Here is an 11,717-nt window from a genome sequence, read left to right as displayed (position 1 = left end):
TAGTACCTGCGATGGGACCCCTCCCTCCCCGAACTTTACCTCCCCTCCGAGCATACCGAGACTGCCTGCAGCTATCACCTTCACGTCTGCGCGCCTCCTCCTGCTTGACCAAATTTACCCCAAGTGCGTTTTCTGATCTCCTCCGAGGCACCTGTAGAGGCGAAACAAGTTCCTAGCCCGGCGGAACAACAGCACACCTACTAGTAACATCACGACACCCGACATTTTCACGCGCCCCTCATTACAACGACCACAATGCCCTCCAAACACCCCCAAGCAAAGGGGAAAGCGAAAGGGAAAGGGAAAGCGAAAGGGCAGGGGAAAGGGAAACAAAAACACAACGGCAACGGGGGGCCACACAGAGCCGCCCGCAGTCCTTCTCTTACACCGGCACCCGTAGGCTCAACCCCTGCAACCCTTCCAAGTCCAGATGGCCCGTTGAACCCCGGCGATGAAGTCCCCGAGATCTCGATGGATGGCCTGGCAATCGACGACCCTGACGCGGCCGAAGCCCCGGCACCAATTCCACCCAAGAAGAAGAAGAGGGAGCCGTTTCGATTCTTGGATCTGCCTGCGGAGCTGCGCATCGAAGTGTACACGTACTTCGTGGCGGCCGACGATGTCGTCGACCTCAACACGCAGAACCACAAGTACCTCCGCAAAAAGCTTTCGATACTCAAAACTTGCAAAGCCATACATCGAGAAGCAACACATGTGTTTTACAGCATAAACACGTTCCGGATCTTCCCCACGCAGGGCGGGCGTTACTTCAAAACCAAGAAACCGCTGCTCGCGCGTCTGAAGCCGCATCAGCGTAGGTCCCTCAGCTCGCTGGAACTACGTCTCGGCCCGGGTTGGACGGACCCGCCACGTGGTTGGGTAGTGAATCCGGCGCTGGGTCTCAGCGATTGCGTTAATGTGCATAAATTGACTGTCTTCGCCGAGATCGATCCCAGCGAGAGCTATTATGAGGGATACCGCCGGGCTGACGGATTCTACGAGGGATTCTGTAGAGATCTGTTGCGCAATGTTTTGACGGAACTGTCATCCCTGGACTGCGTTCACTTTGACGGAGGACCCGGCGTCAAGAAACGCGGCGCCATGGTAGCGGGTCTTATCCAGGTCGCGGAGGAAATGGGCAAGGAGATCCGTTGGGGCCCGGAAAGGGGCTGGACGGATCAGGAGGAGGAGGATGATGCCCCAGCAGCCTTAGCGGAAGCGGCCTTAGCGGGTGCGGCGATGCCGTAACAACATGTAGGCTATTGGCCCCGGAAGGGGTCGTGTATGATTTGAGACTAGCGCTACAAACCACTCAAAGTCTGAATGATATTCACCGCTTCACGCCTGGTCCCCGTCACGATGTCACGGGCGCTAGCGACGCCGCTGATCAGCCCGACATTCGCGCCCGCATATGTTGCAGTCCACCCATCGGGGCCCCATGCGGAATCTCCTTGGCTGACGGCATCGTCATGGCGCTTCTTGATGTCTTCGAACGCGGTACCGGCTTGCTTCTCAGCCCAGCTTCGATTGACAATGGTGCGCGGGCTGAACTGTTCCGGCCAACCAAAGGTGCCACGCAGATGATTATACAGGTGAGTCCTGACCGTGTTTGCGCCGCCATCAGTCGCCCTCACCACCTCGTCCTGGTACCCCTTCTTGATGCGCGCTTCCTGCGAGGCGAGGAAGCGCGTGCCCATGGCCACGCCCGCAGCACCAACTCCCAACGCTGCCACGACGCCCCGTCCGTCCGCGACACCGCCGGCTGCGATTAGCGGGATGCCCGACTCCCGCGTCGCGTCGGCGATCTCCGGTAGCAGTGTGACAAAGCCGATGCCGTCGGAAGCGCGGCCATGCCCGCTAGCCTCGGCACCCTGAACGACGAGAACGTCGGGTGGGGATGCGCTGCGTACGGCGTCAAGCGCCTCGCGCAGCGTCCCGATCTGCAGCCAAATCTTGGTTTCTGGCGATTCCCCGCGCAGCCGCTGAGTCCAGACATCGACGTCCGTCTGCCCGTGTCGAGGAGCGAAGAGCCAGACCGCAGCAGGCCGGTACTGAGAGACGGTTGAGGCCGAGATGTCGAGGTTCCCATTCCAAATCTGGAAGCCCACTCCAGCCGGGAGCGTGGTTCCGTGCTGCGGGATGCCGGAAGACGCGATCAAAGCCTTTGCCGTCTCCAGGTCCGCCGCCGTGCTCTCGGGTTTCTCGCCGGGGCCAATGAAACCGAACCCTCCGGCGCAGGACACAGCGACGGCCAGCTCGGGGCCCGACATGACCCGCATCGGCGCGCCCACGATGAGCGGGGTGGCTGTCCACGGGTATGGCGCTGTGAGCTGATCCCGAAGGCTAACGGACTGAAGTTTGTGTTCCATTATTAGGCCCGACTCAATGGTCTTAGCTCTATTGTCTGAAAACGATTTGGCAGTGATCAGGCTGGAGTGTGGTGGATGACTCGGACTGAATGTGCGGCGGAGGAGGTGGGGACCGTGGGGTTGGGGTGATCTCGTGCTCCCCTTCCGCCGATTCCAGGAACTCGGAGATTCGGCTATTGGATGTGTTGACAATGCAGGTTGACGGTTTCCGAAGAGTAAAACCGAGGCCCATCGTCGATGACCCGGAACCGTTTTGTGCAGGCCCATTGCGATTTTGGGGAGGCGACGTTGGGGTTGAGGTGGGTTCATGACTTCATGTTGAGGATGATAAGTCGTTTACAGATCGTTACAACGCACAGTTAGCCTTGGCAATATGAAACTCTTGCGCGCATGGCTCCGGGTCACCCGCCAATCCGGGTGAGCCGCCGGGTGAGTGAGCCGGGTGAGCGCGGGCCCGTCAAGATGGCCGGGGGTCGTGATAACCCACCCCCCCCCCCCCTCAACAACTGAGACCCCCGGCGATTAGGAAGAGAACTCGAGGAGATGGAGCGCCACAGCCCCCATCGCATCAGCCAAGATGTCCTGCGCAGGCAAAAGGACATCCTTCCCTGTGCAAGGAAGCGGCAACCCCTTCAGTCCGACATCAAACGACCGTGCCGCAGAGGACGCAGCGAACAAGAGCTGTGTGGGATAGCCTGGATAGGTAATACCTGGTAGCTCTGTACCTCCATACCTGCCAGGTAGTGGCCTGTGCGCTGGCCACCCCAGACCAGGATTACCGACCGAGGTAAACAACCACCCACATTTTGAATACGAGATGCCTCCTGCATCCACATCCATAGCAGAATTGAGACTCCGAAGCAATTGACCCAGCCTTGTTCCACTGCATCCCACAAGCTGGCTTTATTTTCCCTGGCCGTCCCCGGTACATGTAGCCGCAAAGTTGAAAGCACTTGGAAGGGAGTGTTGACAGGGCCGAGACAGAAATCTGAACGGCGGCCAACAATTGTCTACAGTCTCAAGCAGGTATGGGGTGTTGCGAGTTGGGTCTTGGACCGTTGGTTCATCCCGACTATGTTTTTGCACGTATTGGGCGGCGGCCTGGGCGACTCTGGCTAAGTCGGTGGCTTGGTTGGTTGGGTCGATCCTAACGCCTCAACCTCCGACGCTCCTTGCCCTCCTACTCTTCCTCTCTGACCAACCGATCTTCCCGAACCTTCCTGGCCTCGCCCAAACCCACCTCGTGGGCTCTGGCGATAACCTGGCCCCCGATGATGAAACGGCGCATCGGGCGCGGCGACTGCCAGCCATCGCGTCACGGGTGCGACCAAGCCTAAGGAGAGGTAGTATCATGGCAAAGGATCGCCGCCGTCTAGGACGGATCCGTGGCCGACTTGGTCTTCGCCAGTTCCATCGTCTCGCAGCCACCAGGTCCTGTTTCGGAACCGCCGGCTCTAACGCTGGTGGCTTCGACCTGTTCCTATTTTCGTCGCGAAACAGGCGAAAAGGCTATGAGAGCTCAGAGATAGGAGGCGGGTCCGGGTGCGGATTCTGCGACCTGTTTCGGGAGACCTTCGTTGTTGGTGTTTGTTGGCATGACCTGATATCGTTGTTATCATCTAGCGTAACTACCCTCGCTATAAAGCTATTGATATCCTGCCTCTCAAGTCTAATTCCTTTCCTCCATCATCATTATCACTCGCACCTTCATCTCCATCTCATCCTTAAAAGCTCTCTCAAATCAACATCGTCTGACACACTCGTCTCGCTGGCCGAGGACTGTTCCATTCACGGTTCGTATTCTTAGGCCCCGCCCCCCTTCCGTCCTCCGCGCTAGAGCTTTTAAAGTTGACTAAATCGGCCCAGTTCAATCGCACTTTTTATCTCGATACACAACAACCGTACCAGCGTGGTATTCTCTCGTCCACAGCTCAACCATGTCTCAGAATCTCAGTTGCCCTAAATGCCACAGAAGAATGGTCTCTACGAGTACAGGCTGGGGCTGCAGGGGCTGTAATTTTACGATTTCCGGCTGGAATGGAAGCGTGGGCAGAGGCAATGATGGATTACTCTGGTGCTACATCAGGGGTGCCTGGTCGAATCATGCTTAGGAGAACTTTAGGAAGGTGATGATAGCTTTGAAATCGAAGGATGGGCATGGAGCTGGCCTCCCTCTGCCATTGTTCCTCAATTGGGGTGCTACACAGGTTGTCAATTACTTCATCCGCTGCTCCGATTCCCGCTTCAGCTTCTAGGCTTTCCAGCACAGCCTCAGAGAGCCACGTCCCGATGCAATTCGGAGTATACATCTTGTATATTCCCCGAGCTCTGCAAGCCCCCGAAATCTCTATAATATACAGTAGTTAGGCCTACTTATTTAAGGTATTTATTTACCCTAGTTAAGTCCTGCAACTAATCGACCTGATATAATTACCTGGTAGGTAGTAATCGGAGATACCGCCCCGACCCATTAACAGAAGAAGGGCATGTCCAAATGAAGATCGTGTGGATGGCTGTAGGCGCACTGAGCTTTTTGACTGGTCCGGACATACCTGCGGCCCTATACTAGGTACGTAGGTAGCTCGCCCTAGCTCGCGCGACCAACTACGTCGGATGAGCCAGCCTGGACTTGAAGCGGCCAGAGCATGCGGAACCACACACACGTACCTAGAATATAGCACTCATGCGCGCATGGCTCCGGCTCACCTGCCAATCGGTGTGAGCCGGGTGAGCTGGTTGAGCCAGGCTCAGTCATGACAAAAGAATCGATCCACCCTGTCACGGCAGCCACAGGCAGTGGCTGGTAAGCTCTTGAGCACTTGAGAACACGAGGCACTGCTTGGCACTGCTTACGGGAGCATTCTGGGGTCTCTTTTGTATATACACACTCGCTTTCTTCTCTTGGTCATGGGAGCTCTGCAATGTACTTTTACCTCCCACTCCATACGCTACCAAGGGGCTCTCTGCAGTGAGACGCACCACAAACCTGATTTTGGTCCTACCCAGTACCTTGTCAACACACCACTTCTCGATTAATTCTGCAATAGGTTACCCGCATCACACGACTCCAAAAAAGGCCACGACTCGGGGCACGTGCACTCAATGGCAGGTGCTGCCGTCGTGTGCACCCCGACGGCGGGCGCCGTCACAAGTGCCATGCGTCTCGAGCGTCTGCCGGGTCGCGCCGGTCACCACGTCCCAGCGCCGGACTGTCTTGACATAACCGCGATGCCCCTCGAGCAGCTACCATGTATCTCGAGCCCTTCTCCACCCATGCGCCAAGTCATGTGTATTGCAGCAGATCTCTCGAAGCGAGTCTAATAAGCAAGGCGATAACCTCAATAGCTGCGTTATGCGCCTCCCCGTCCATCACGTTCGGTGGGCCGGAAAGCAGTGATGGCTGAAACGTTGCGGCCAGCCGCTCAGCCGTCACTCCGTTCACATCTGAGTGGTAAGAAAACACGTCCATGAGGTCCAAAATGTAGAATAGCAAGGCGCGGTTAACCGCTGGAAGTGCCACGCATAATTCTTGGGCTCTGCTGGCGCATTCCTTCTCCTGTGCTTCGTCTAGCGCAGAATTAGGGTTTGCAAAGGATCCCAGTGTTGTTCTGAACCTTTCATAGTTAGCTCGTGGTATGACTGACTCCGGGAGGCTCTTGAGGAATCGCAGCAGCAACCCGGCAGCGTCGTAGACGGTGTAACCTATCCATGAGTGGCCCTTGCCGTACGGGTATGAGTCAAAAACCGACTGGAGATGCATTATGCGCGTTGGATTGCCATTCCGGGTAAAGATATCGACAGCGTCGGTGCCTAGTGCGATGATCGGTATTGTTCAAGAGGCTTATAGGAAGGCTTAGGCCAACATACCACTTTCTTTCAGAAACACCCCAGTCTTTCCTACGACAATAGGGATATAGCCGTAAATTGGCCCGCAGTCGTCGGTCTCTGACAGGCTAATTGCTACGTTGGCGTGGTTGAGACCGTCGTATAACGGCGCACCGAAAATCATCAAAGGCAGCTCGACCCTGGGGCGTGATCGCTGCAGGTAGCTCCCAGTGAGCTTTCCCAAGAGCCGTCGAGGTGTAGACTTTTTGGCCTCTTGCGGAGGAGGCCGCGATGGGGGTACTGTGTCCACATTCGACGTGGGCTCGACCGCCGGGGGCTCAAACTCGTACGACTCGTTGTTGCTGATGTCGCCAGCGTATATGGGAATAGCCAGAATGGCGATCTGCGATATTTCTGATAGACTGAGCCCCGAAAGCATTGACCAGGATGCCGTTCTGCCTGCCGAACTCATGATGGAAAAACAGTCTGAGCCGTCTCCAGACGCGTTTCGGTAGGCGCGAGAGGTCATCAGCAGCTCTTCGAAGGCGAAGACCCGAATTTCCGCGGTTGGTCCAGGACGTTTTGTTCCGGAAATCTGATCCCCATTGTCCCTCGTTGCGCACAGCGGCGGAAGCGTAGGGTGATACCGAGTGGTTGGGCTAGGGTTGATTCCATGGCCTTGCAGCTCCAGCGTAGTGAGCCTTTGGTTGAGGAAATCGTAACGGCCTAGGGCTTGCTGCACCAAATCGCACAGCCTGTCCACTTTGTCTTCTGCGTCGTCCTGCTTTTGGCTGTGATATATGTAAGCATTGGTATAGGGGTGGAGCGAGAAAATCCCAACACACCAGGACAAGATGGTCATCATCAGCGATAACGAAGACTTATGCGACTCCAGTCTTTGCAGAACGTCTTTGATCTCTTGTTCTTTGGATAGCCAACGAAGCCGATCCAGAATGCCCATGTCAGCTTCGGACTCGAGGCTCTGGGCAAAGCTATTGAGTTCCGAAAATGTCGTGACGCAAGCGGCGAGTGTAATGATGACTTGGTCCACGAGGATGAGCGACGTTCTCGACCTCGAGGCACGGGATGTTCCGATTACGAAGAGCTGCAGCTGGCTTAGGACAGTGCGGATGTCCTCGATTTGGCTCCTAATTTTGTGATAATTATCCGGCGCGTTCCGAGCCTTGCTGACGACGTGGGTGAGGACCTTTGTGTAGGCCCGGGAATTACCCACCTACGGGTACCTATAGGTCCGCCAAGCTTTATTTGGGTTCTACCCACCCGACCCGAATGGAAAACGGGTTTGGGTGGGTTGGACCTAGAATGAATGGGTTTTGGGTGGGTTGGACCTAAACGACTTTGGGTTGTAGGTAGGTTGGACCTAAACGACTTTGGGTTATAGGTAGGTTGGACTTAAAAGTGATTTTAATATTTATTAATGTTAATTATAAGAATGAGAAGATTAGGTATAACTTAGTTTTATTTATAATATTAATTTAATTATAATATTAATAAGTTTCTTTATATTATATATAATTATTTATATAATTATATTAATTTAGAAATAGAAAGTATAAAATAATATTAAAGGTTAATTTAATATATATAAACTATATTATAATCTAACTACCCTCTTCTATAGCTACTAGCTATTATATATAGTAATTAACTTAATATATACTCTTATTATATAGTAGATAGCCTATATAAGATAGATATCCTTATTCTAAATAGTAACTTATTTACTATAGATATATATAAGGTTTATTACTAAATATTATTAATAGGTAATTATATAAATAATTATATTAATATATCTATAAATAGATTAATAAGATATATCTCTACTATCTCCTATAGTATATAGATAGCTATTAACTGGAAGTATAAACTAGTTTTAAAGTCTATATTAACTTTATAAACAACCCTTTCGAATAGCTTATAGAGTATTAATAGGTTATAAATCTTCTGGTATTATCGAATTTCTTATAGTATAGTAGCTAAAATTGTTAATATTAGAGGTTTATTAAGAGATTGAAATAATTATAGCTTACTCTCTAGAGGTATCCTTCTTTTAATAGAAGGATTAACTATAGTTATAGCTATAGAAGTATTAGTAGTTAATATTATAGGGAGAGTAGTAATAACTATCTATTTAGGTAGTCTTTATTAAGATATCTCTTTAAAGTTTTAGAGAATATTTACTATAGGATCGATATTTATACCGCTATTAGAGAGGGCTTCGATAGAATCTAAATATATTTAGAAATAGATAGTTATAGAATGTGACGAACCTGTCTCTGGACCCGTCCTGTTAGGGTTCAGTATCGGTCGAAGGTATTCTCTCAAGGGTGCTTAGGTTCGGTGCAGCCAAAGGGTGCACAACAAAGATTTGTCTCAACAGTAGGCTCTCGAGCTTGTAGCGAACTGTAGTTGTGATTGCTAACTGGAGAACTCCCAGAGCTCTCCAGAATGAGTGACTATATACTATCTAAGTGTAAGTGGCTCTCTGAGGCTCTCACAGAGCCTCACAGAGCCGGGCTCCTTGTGGGCCCTAGGGAGCACATTCCTATTGGCCCCTTTAGTCCGTCCCGTCCTGGCTCTCTGTGGCTCCCACGGAGCCACGGGGAGCCCTACTCTCATTGGTTCCTTAAGGATGGGTCATGGGGCGGCCCGCGCCCTTAGTTGGTCTCAATCCGTGACACGATGCCCCTCCTCCTTGGGTCGGCGCCCCGACGACCTTGCTTTTAGCCGCCTTGCATGAAATAGTGCCAACATCCTCTCTTCCCGTAAGTCGTCTCCCTTCGCTCGTTACTCGTCGTCATGTCTAAGCGCGTGTACAAAAGGAAAAGCGATACCGCGACCAGTACTCAGCGTCGACACCGCCTTGCTACCAACTCCTCCGTACTCGGGATCCCTATGCCTAAGTGTTCTCGTTGCCTTGAGAAAGGCCTTGACTGCACGGCGACTGGTTCCTCCAAACGCTGTGGTCCTTGCAATCGGGCGAACTGCTCGTCGTGCGACGTTTGGGGTATCGATCCTGCGACGTGTGCGTTCCTCCTGTCCTTTTACGGCCGCGTGGTGCTGACCGTCGTAGTCCGGTCTTTTATTTCGGAGAAAAAACAACTGGACCGGGAGAAACAAGAGACCCTGGCCAAATTGCTTCGTCTTGAGAGTCAGTCTCGTTCCCTCGAGGAGCGGGTGAAGCAGGCGATGTCCCGCGAGCTGCGGGACATTTCGGAGCTGGAAAGGGAAGAGGCATCCTCCGTTCCGGCCCCCTCGTCCGCTGCCGACGCTCCGCCTGTCAACTCCTCGAATGCTGATCCTCCTCCGTTCGATCCCTCTTGGATCCACAAGTTCGTTTTCTTTACTCCCCTCCTTGCTTCTTTGCTGACAGTGCTTAGTTTTTCTTCGGACGACCCCTTCCTCGCCGGGGTCGACTTGTCTGTGGGGCTTCCTTTGGTCGGTCCGGATTCCTCTGGTGGAACTCCTGGAGTTTCTCGGGGCAGTTGAGATTTGTAGCTGGTTGCCATGAATTGTCTTCTGGGCCGAAGTCCAGCCACTTGACCAAATACTCCAACTGTCCTTTCGTAATGCGTGAATCTAGGACTTCCTCGACGTCCCATTCCTCCTCTTCGTCTTCTGCCTCGGCGTCCTTGTCGAGTCGTGCGTTCTTGGGCGCTGGTTCCAGAAGCGAGATGTGGAAAACGTTGGTCCGTAGTCGCATTGTCGAGGGTAACGCGAGTGCGTAGTTGTTCTCCGAAATCCTTTTGTCGATCTTGAACGGTCCGATTTTGCGAAAATCGAGTTTCCTGCTTGGTCGCTTCGTGCGAAGATTTCGAGAAACGAGGTAAACTTTGCCCCCCTCCTCTAGGCGAGGTCCCTCGAGCCTGTTTCTGTCGTAGAACTTCTTCATCCGTGTTCGTACGAATTCGAGTTCTTCCTTGAGCATCGCGTGCAGCGAGCTCATTTTGTCGGCTTTGACTGCCGCTCTGGGCACCGAAACCTCGGGCCCTTGTCGCAAATCTGCTTCGTAGCCGAAATTCGCGAAGAATGGCGTAACCTTGGTGGTCTCCGTGACGGTGGTGTTGTAGGCGAGTTGCGCTGTCGGCAGCAGCTCGACCCAGTCATCCTGCTGGAAATTGACGTACAACCGTAGGTATTGTTCGACGACCTGGTTGAGTCGTTCCGTCTGTCCATCCGTCTGTGGGTGGTAAGCGGTTGAAAGCTTACTCTTCGTACCCAATCTTGTCATCAGAGCTTGCCAAAACTTTGATGCGAACTTGGTGTCTCTGTCCGTGATCCATTCCTCCGGCCATCCGTGGACCGAGGTGATGTTGCGGTAGATCACATCTGCGAGTTGTTCTGCTGACCATGTTTCTTTGTAAGGGAGGAAGTAGCTCCACTTGGTGAGTCTGTCCACCAACGTGAGGATGCTGTCGTGTTCCACTCCCGTTACTGCGTCCTTGGATGTCGGCAGTTTGGTGATGAAGTCCATCGTCACCGAACTCCATGGTCGTTCTGCAACTGGCAATGGCTGTAGTAGCCCGTACGGCTTGTGTCGTCCTGGTTTGCTTCGCTTGCAGAGGTCGCATTCCGCCAGGACCCCTTCTGCCGTCTGCTTGATTCCTGGGAAGTCGTAGTTCTGTTTGACTTTCGCAATTGTCTTGCCGATTCCCATGTGTCCTCCGAGTCTCGACTCGTGGATCTTTTGAATGAGCTCCTTTTGGTCACCAAGCCTGACGTAGGCCTTGTCGTGGTACCAGAGTCTCGTCCCTTCAAGTCGCAACCCTGCGATCTTGGATTCTGGCTCTTCTTGCCATGCATCGCGCTCGTCGTCCGCGATGACTCCCTGGAAGTCTCGTTCCAGTCGTTGTTCCCTGAAGGTCGCACAGCATTCTACAAACGGTTGCAGAGGCTTGTCTTCGGGATCTTCCGACTGTTGCTGAAGTGCTGCGATCTCGTAGTCTTCAGTCGGTTGGGAAGCGTGCCGTAGCGATCCGTCTGGCTGTAGTTGTAGCAATGGTGGTGAGACTTCAGATGTGTTGTCGTGATGATCTGCTCTTCTGCTCAGGGCATCTGCTCGTGCGTTTTCTGAGCCCTTCTTGTAGTTGATCGTGAAGTTGAATTCGGACATGAATTCTGCCCATCGTATCTGTCGTCCGTTCATCACCTTCGAGGTGGTGAAGTATCGTAAGTTCTTGTGGTCCGTGTACACCTGAATTTCGTGTGTCGTGCCGCTGAGGTATGGTCTCCATTCCTGGAATGCTTCGATGATTGCGAGAAGCTCCTTGTCGTGGATCGGGTAGTTGAGTTTTGGTCCGTCGAGTTTCTTGGAGAAGAACGCAACTGGGTGAAGCTTGCCGTTCTTGTCCCTCTGACCGAGTTGTCCTCCGATCGCGAAGTCCGAAGCATCAGCCTCGACTTCGAATGGCGTGCTTGGATCAGGCAGCATGAGTACCGGATCGGCGATAATCGCGTCGCGGATCCGCTGGAAAGCCTGCTCGTGCTCCTGCTTCCACT

At 53.0% G+C, this 11,717-nt stretch overlaps 3 protein-coding genes across 3 annotated transcripts; 1 reads left to right on the top strand and 2 right to left on the bottom strand.

Annotated features, from left to right (window-relative positions):
• Positions 1 to 77: 77 nt before the first annotated feature.
• Positions 78 to 1,274, top strand: B0H64DRAFT_86 (uncharacterized protein). The gene has a single exon (XM_062808893.1). It carries the CDS (start codon positions 256 to 258, stop codon positions 1,246 to 1,248), a length of 993 nt encoding a protein of 330 aa, XP_062663242.1. The 5' UTR covers positions 78 to 255; the 3' UTR covers positions 1,249 to 1,274.
• Positions 1,275 to 1,301: 27 nt separating this feature from the next.
• Positions 1,302 to 2,636, bottom strand: B0H64DRAFT_413988 (uncharacterized protein; the record flags this gene model as incomplete). The annotated part of the gene is made up of 1 exon (XM_062805002.1): positions 1,302 to 2,636. One exon carries the CDS (start codon positions 2,634 to 2,636, stop codon positions 1,302 to 1,304), a length of 1,335 nt encoding a protein of 444 aa, XP_062663241.1.
• A 2,586-nt stretch (positions 2,637 to 5,222) lies between these two features.
• On the bottom strand, positions 5,223 to 7,494 carry B0H64DRAFT_379023 (Rho GTPase activation protein). Its single transcript, XM_062802614.1, has 3 exons — positions 7,040 to 7,494; positions 6,237 to 6,985; positions 5,223 to 6,179 (listed from the first exon to the last, which is right to left on the bottom strand). Exons 1-3 carry the CDS (start codon positions 7,153 to 7,155, stop codon positions 5,653 to 5,655), a joined length of 1,392 nt encoding a protein of 463 aa, XP_062663240.1. The 5' UTR covers positions 7,156 to 7,494; the 3' UTR covers positions 5,223 to 5,652.
• Between the last annotated feature and the right edge of the window lie 4,223 nt (positions 7,495 to 11,717).

The sequence above is a fragment of the Chaetomium fimeti genome (genome assembly GCF_033439085.1).
Source record: "Chaetomium fimeti strain CBS 168.71 chromosome Unknown B0H64scaffold_1, whole genome shotgun sequence".
Taxonomy (NCBI): domain Eukaryota; kingdom Fungi; phylum Ascomycota; class Sordariomycetes; order Sordariales; family Chaetomiaceae; genus Chaetomium; species Chaetomium fimeti.
The sequence above is the reverse complement of the archived record's forward strand: the minus strand, read 5'-3'. Positions and strand labels throughout refer to the sequence as shown.

Bases quoted from the DNA above. Each gene is read 5' to 3' on its own strand.
- B0H64DRAFT_86 (XM_062808893.1), top strand. From the start codon at position 256: ATGCCCTCCAAACACCCCCAAGCAAAGGGGAAAGCGAAAGGGAAAGGG.
- B0H64DRAFT_379023 (XM_062802614.1), bottom strand. From the start codon at position 7,155: ATGGGCATTCTGGATCGGCTTCGTTGGCTATCCAAAGAACAAGAGATC. The intron at 6,986-7,039 runs GTGTGTTGGGAT...CATATATCACAG, and splicing joins ATGATGACCATCTTGTCCTG to CCAAAAGCAGGACGACGCAG. The intron at 6,180-6,236 runs GTATGTTGGCCT...TCATCGCACTAG, and splicing joins GGTGTTTCTGAAAGAAAGTG to GCACCGACGCTGTCGATATC.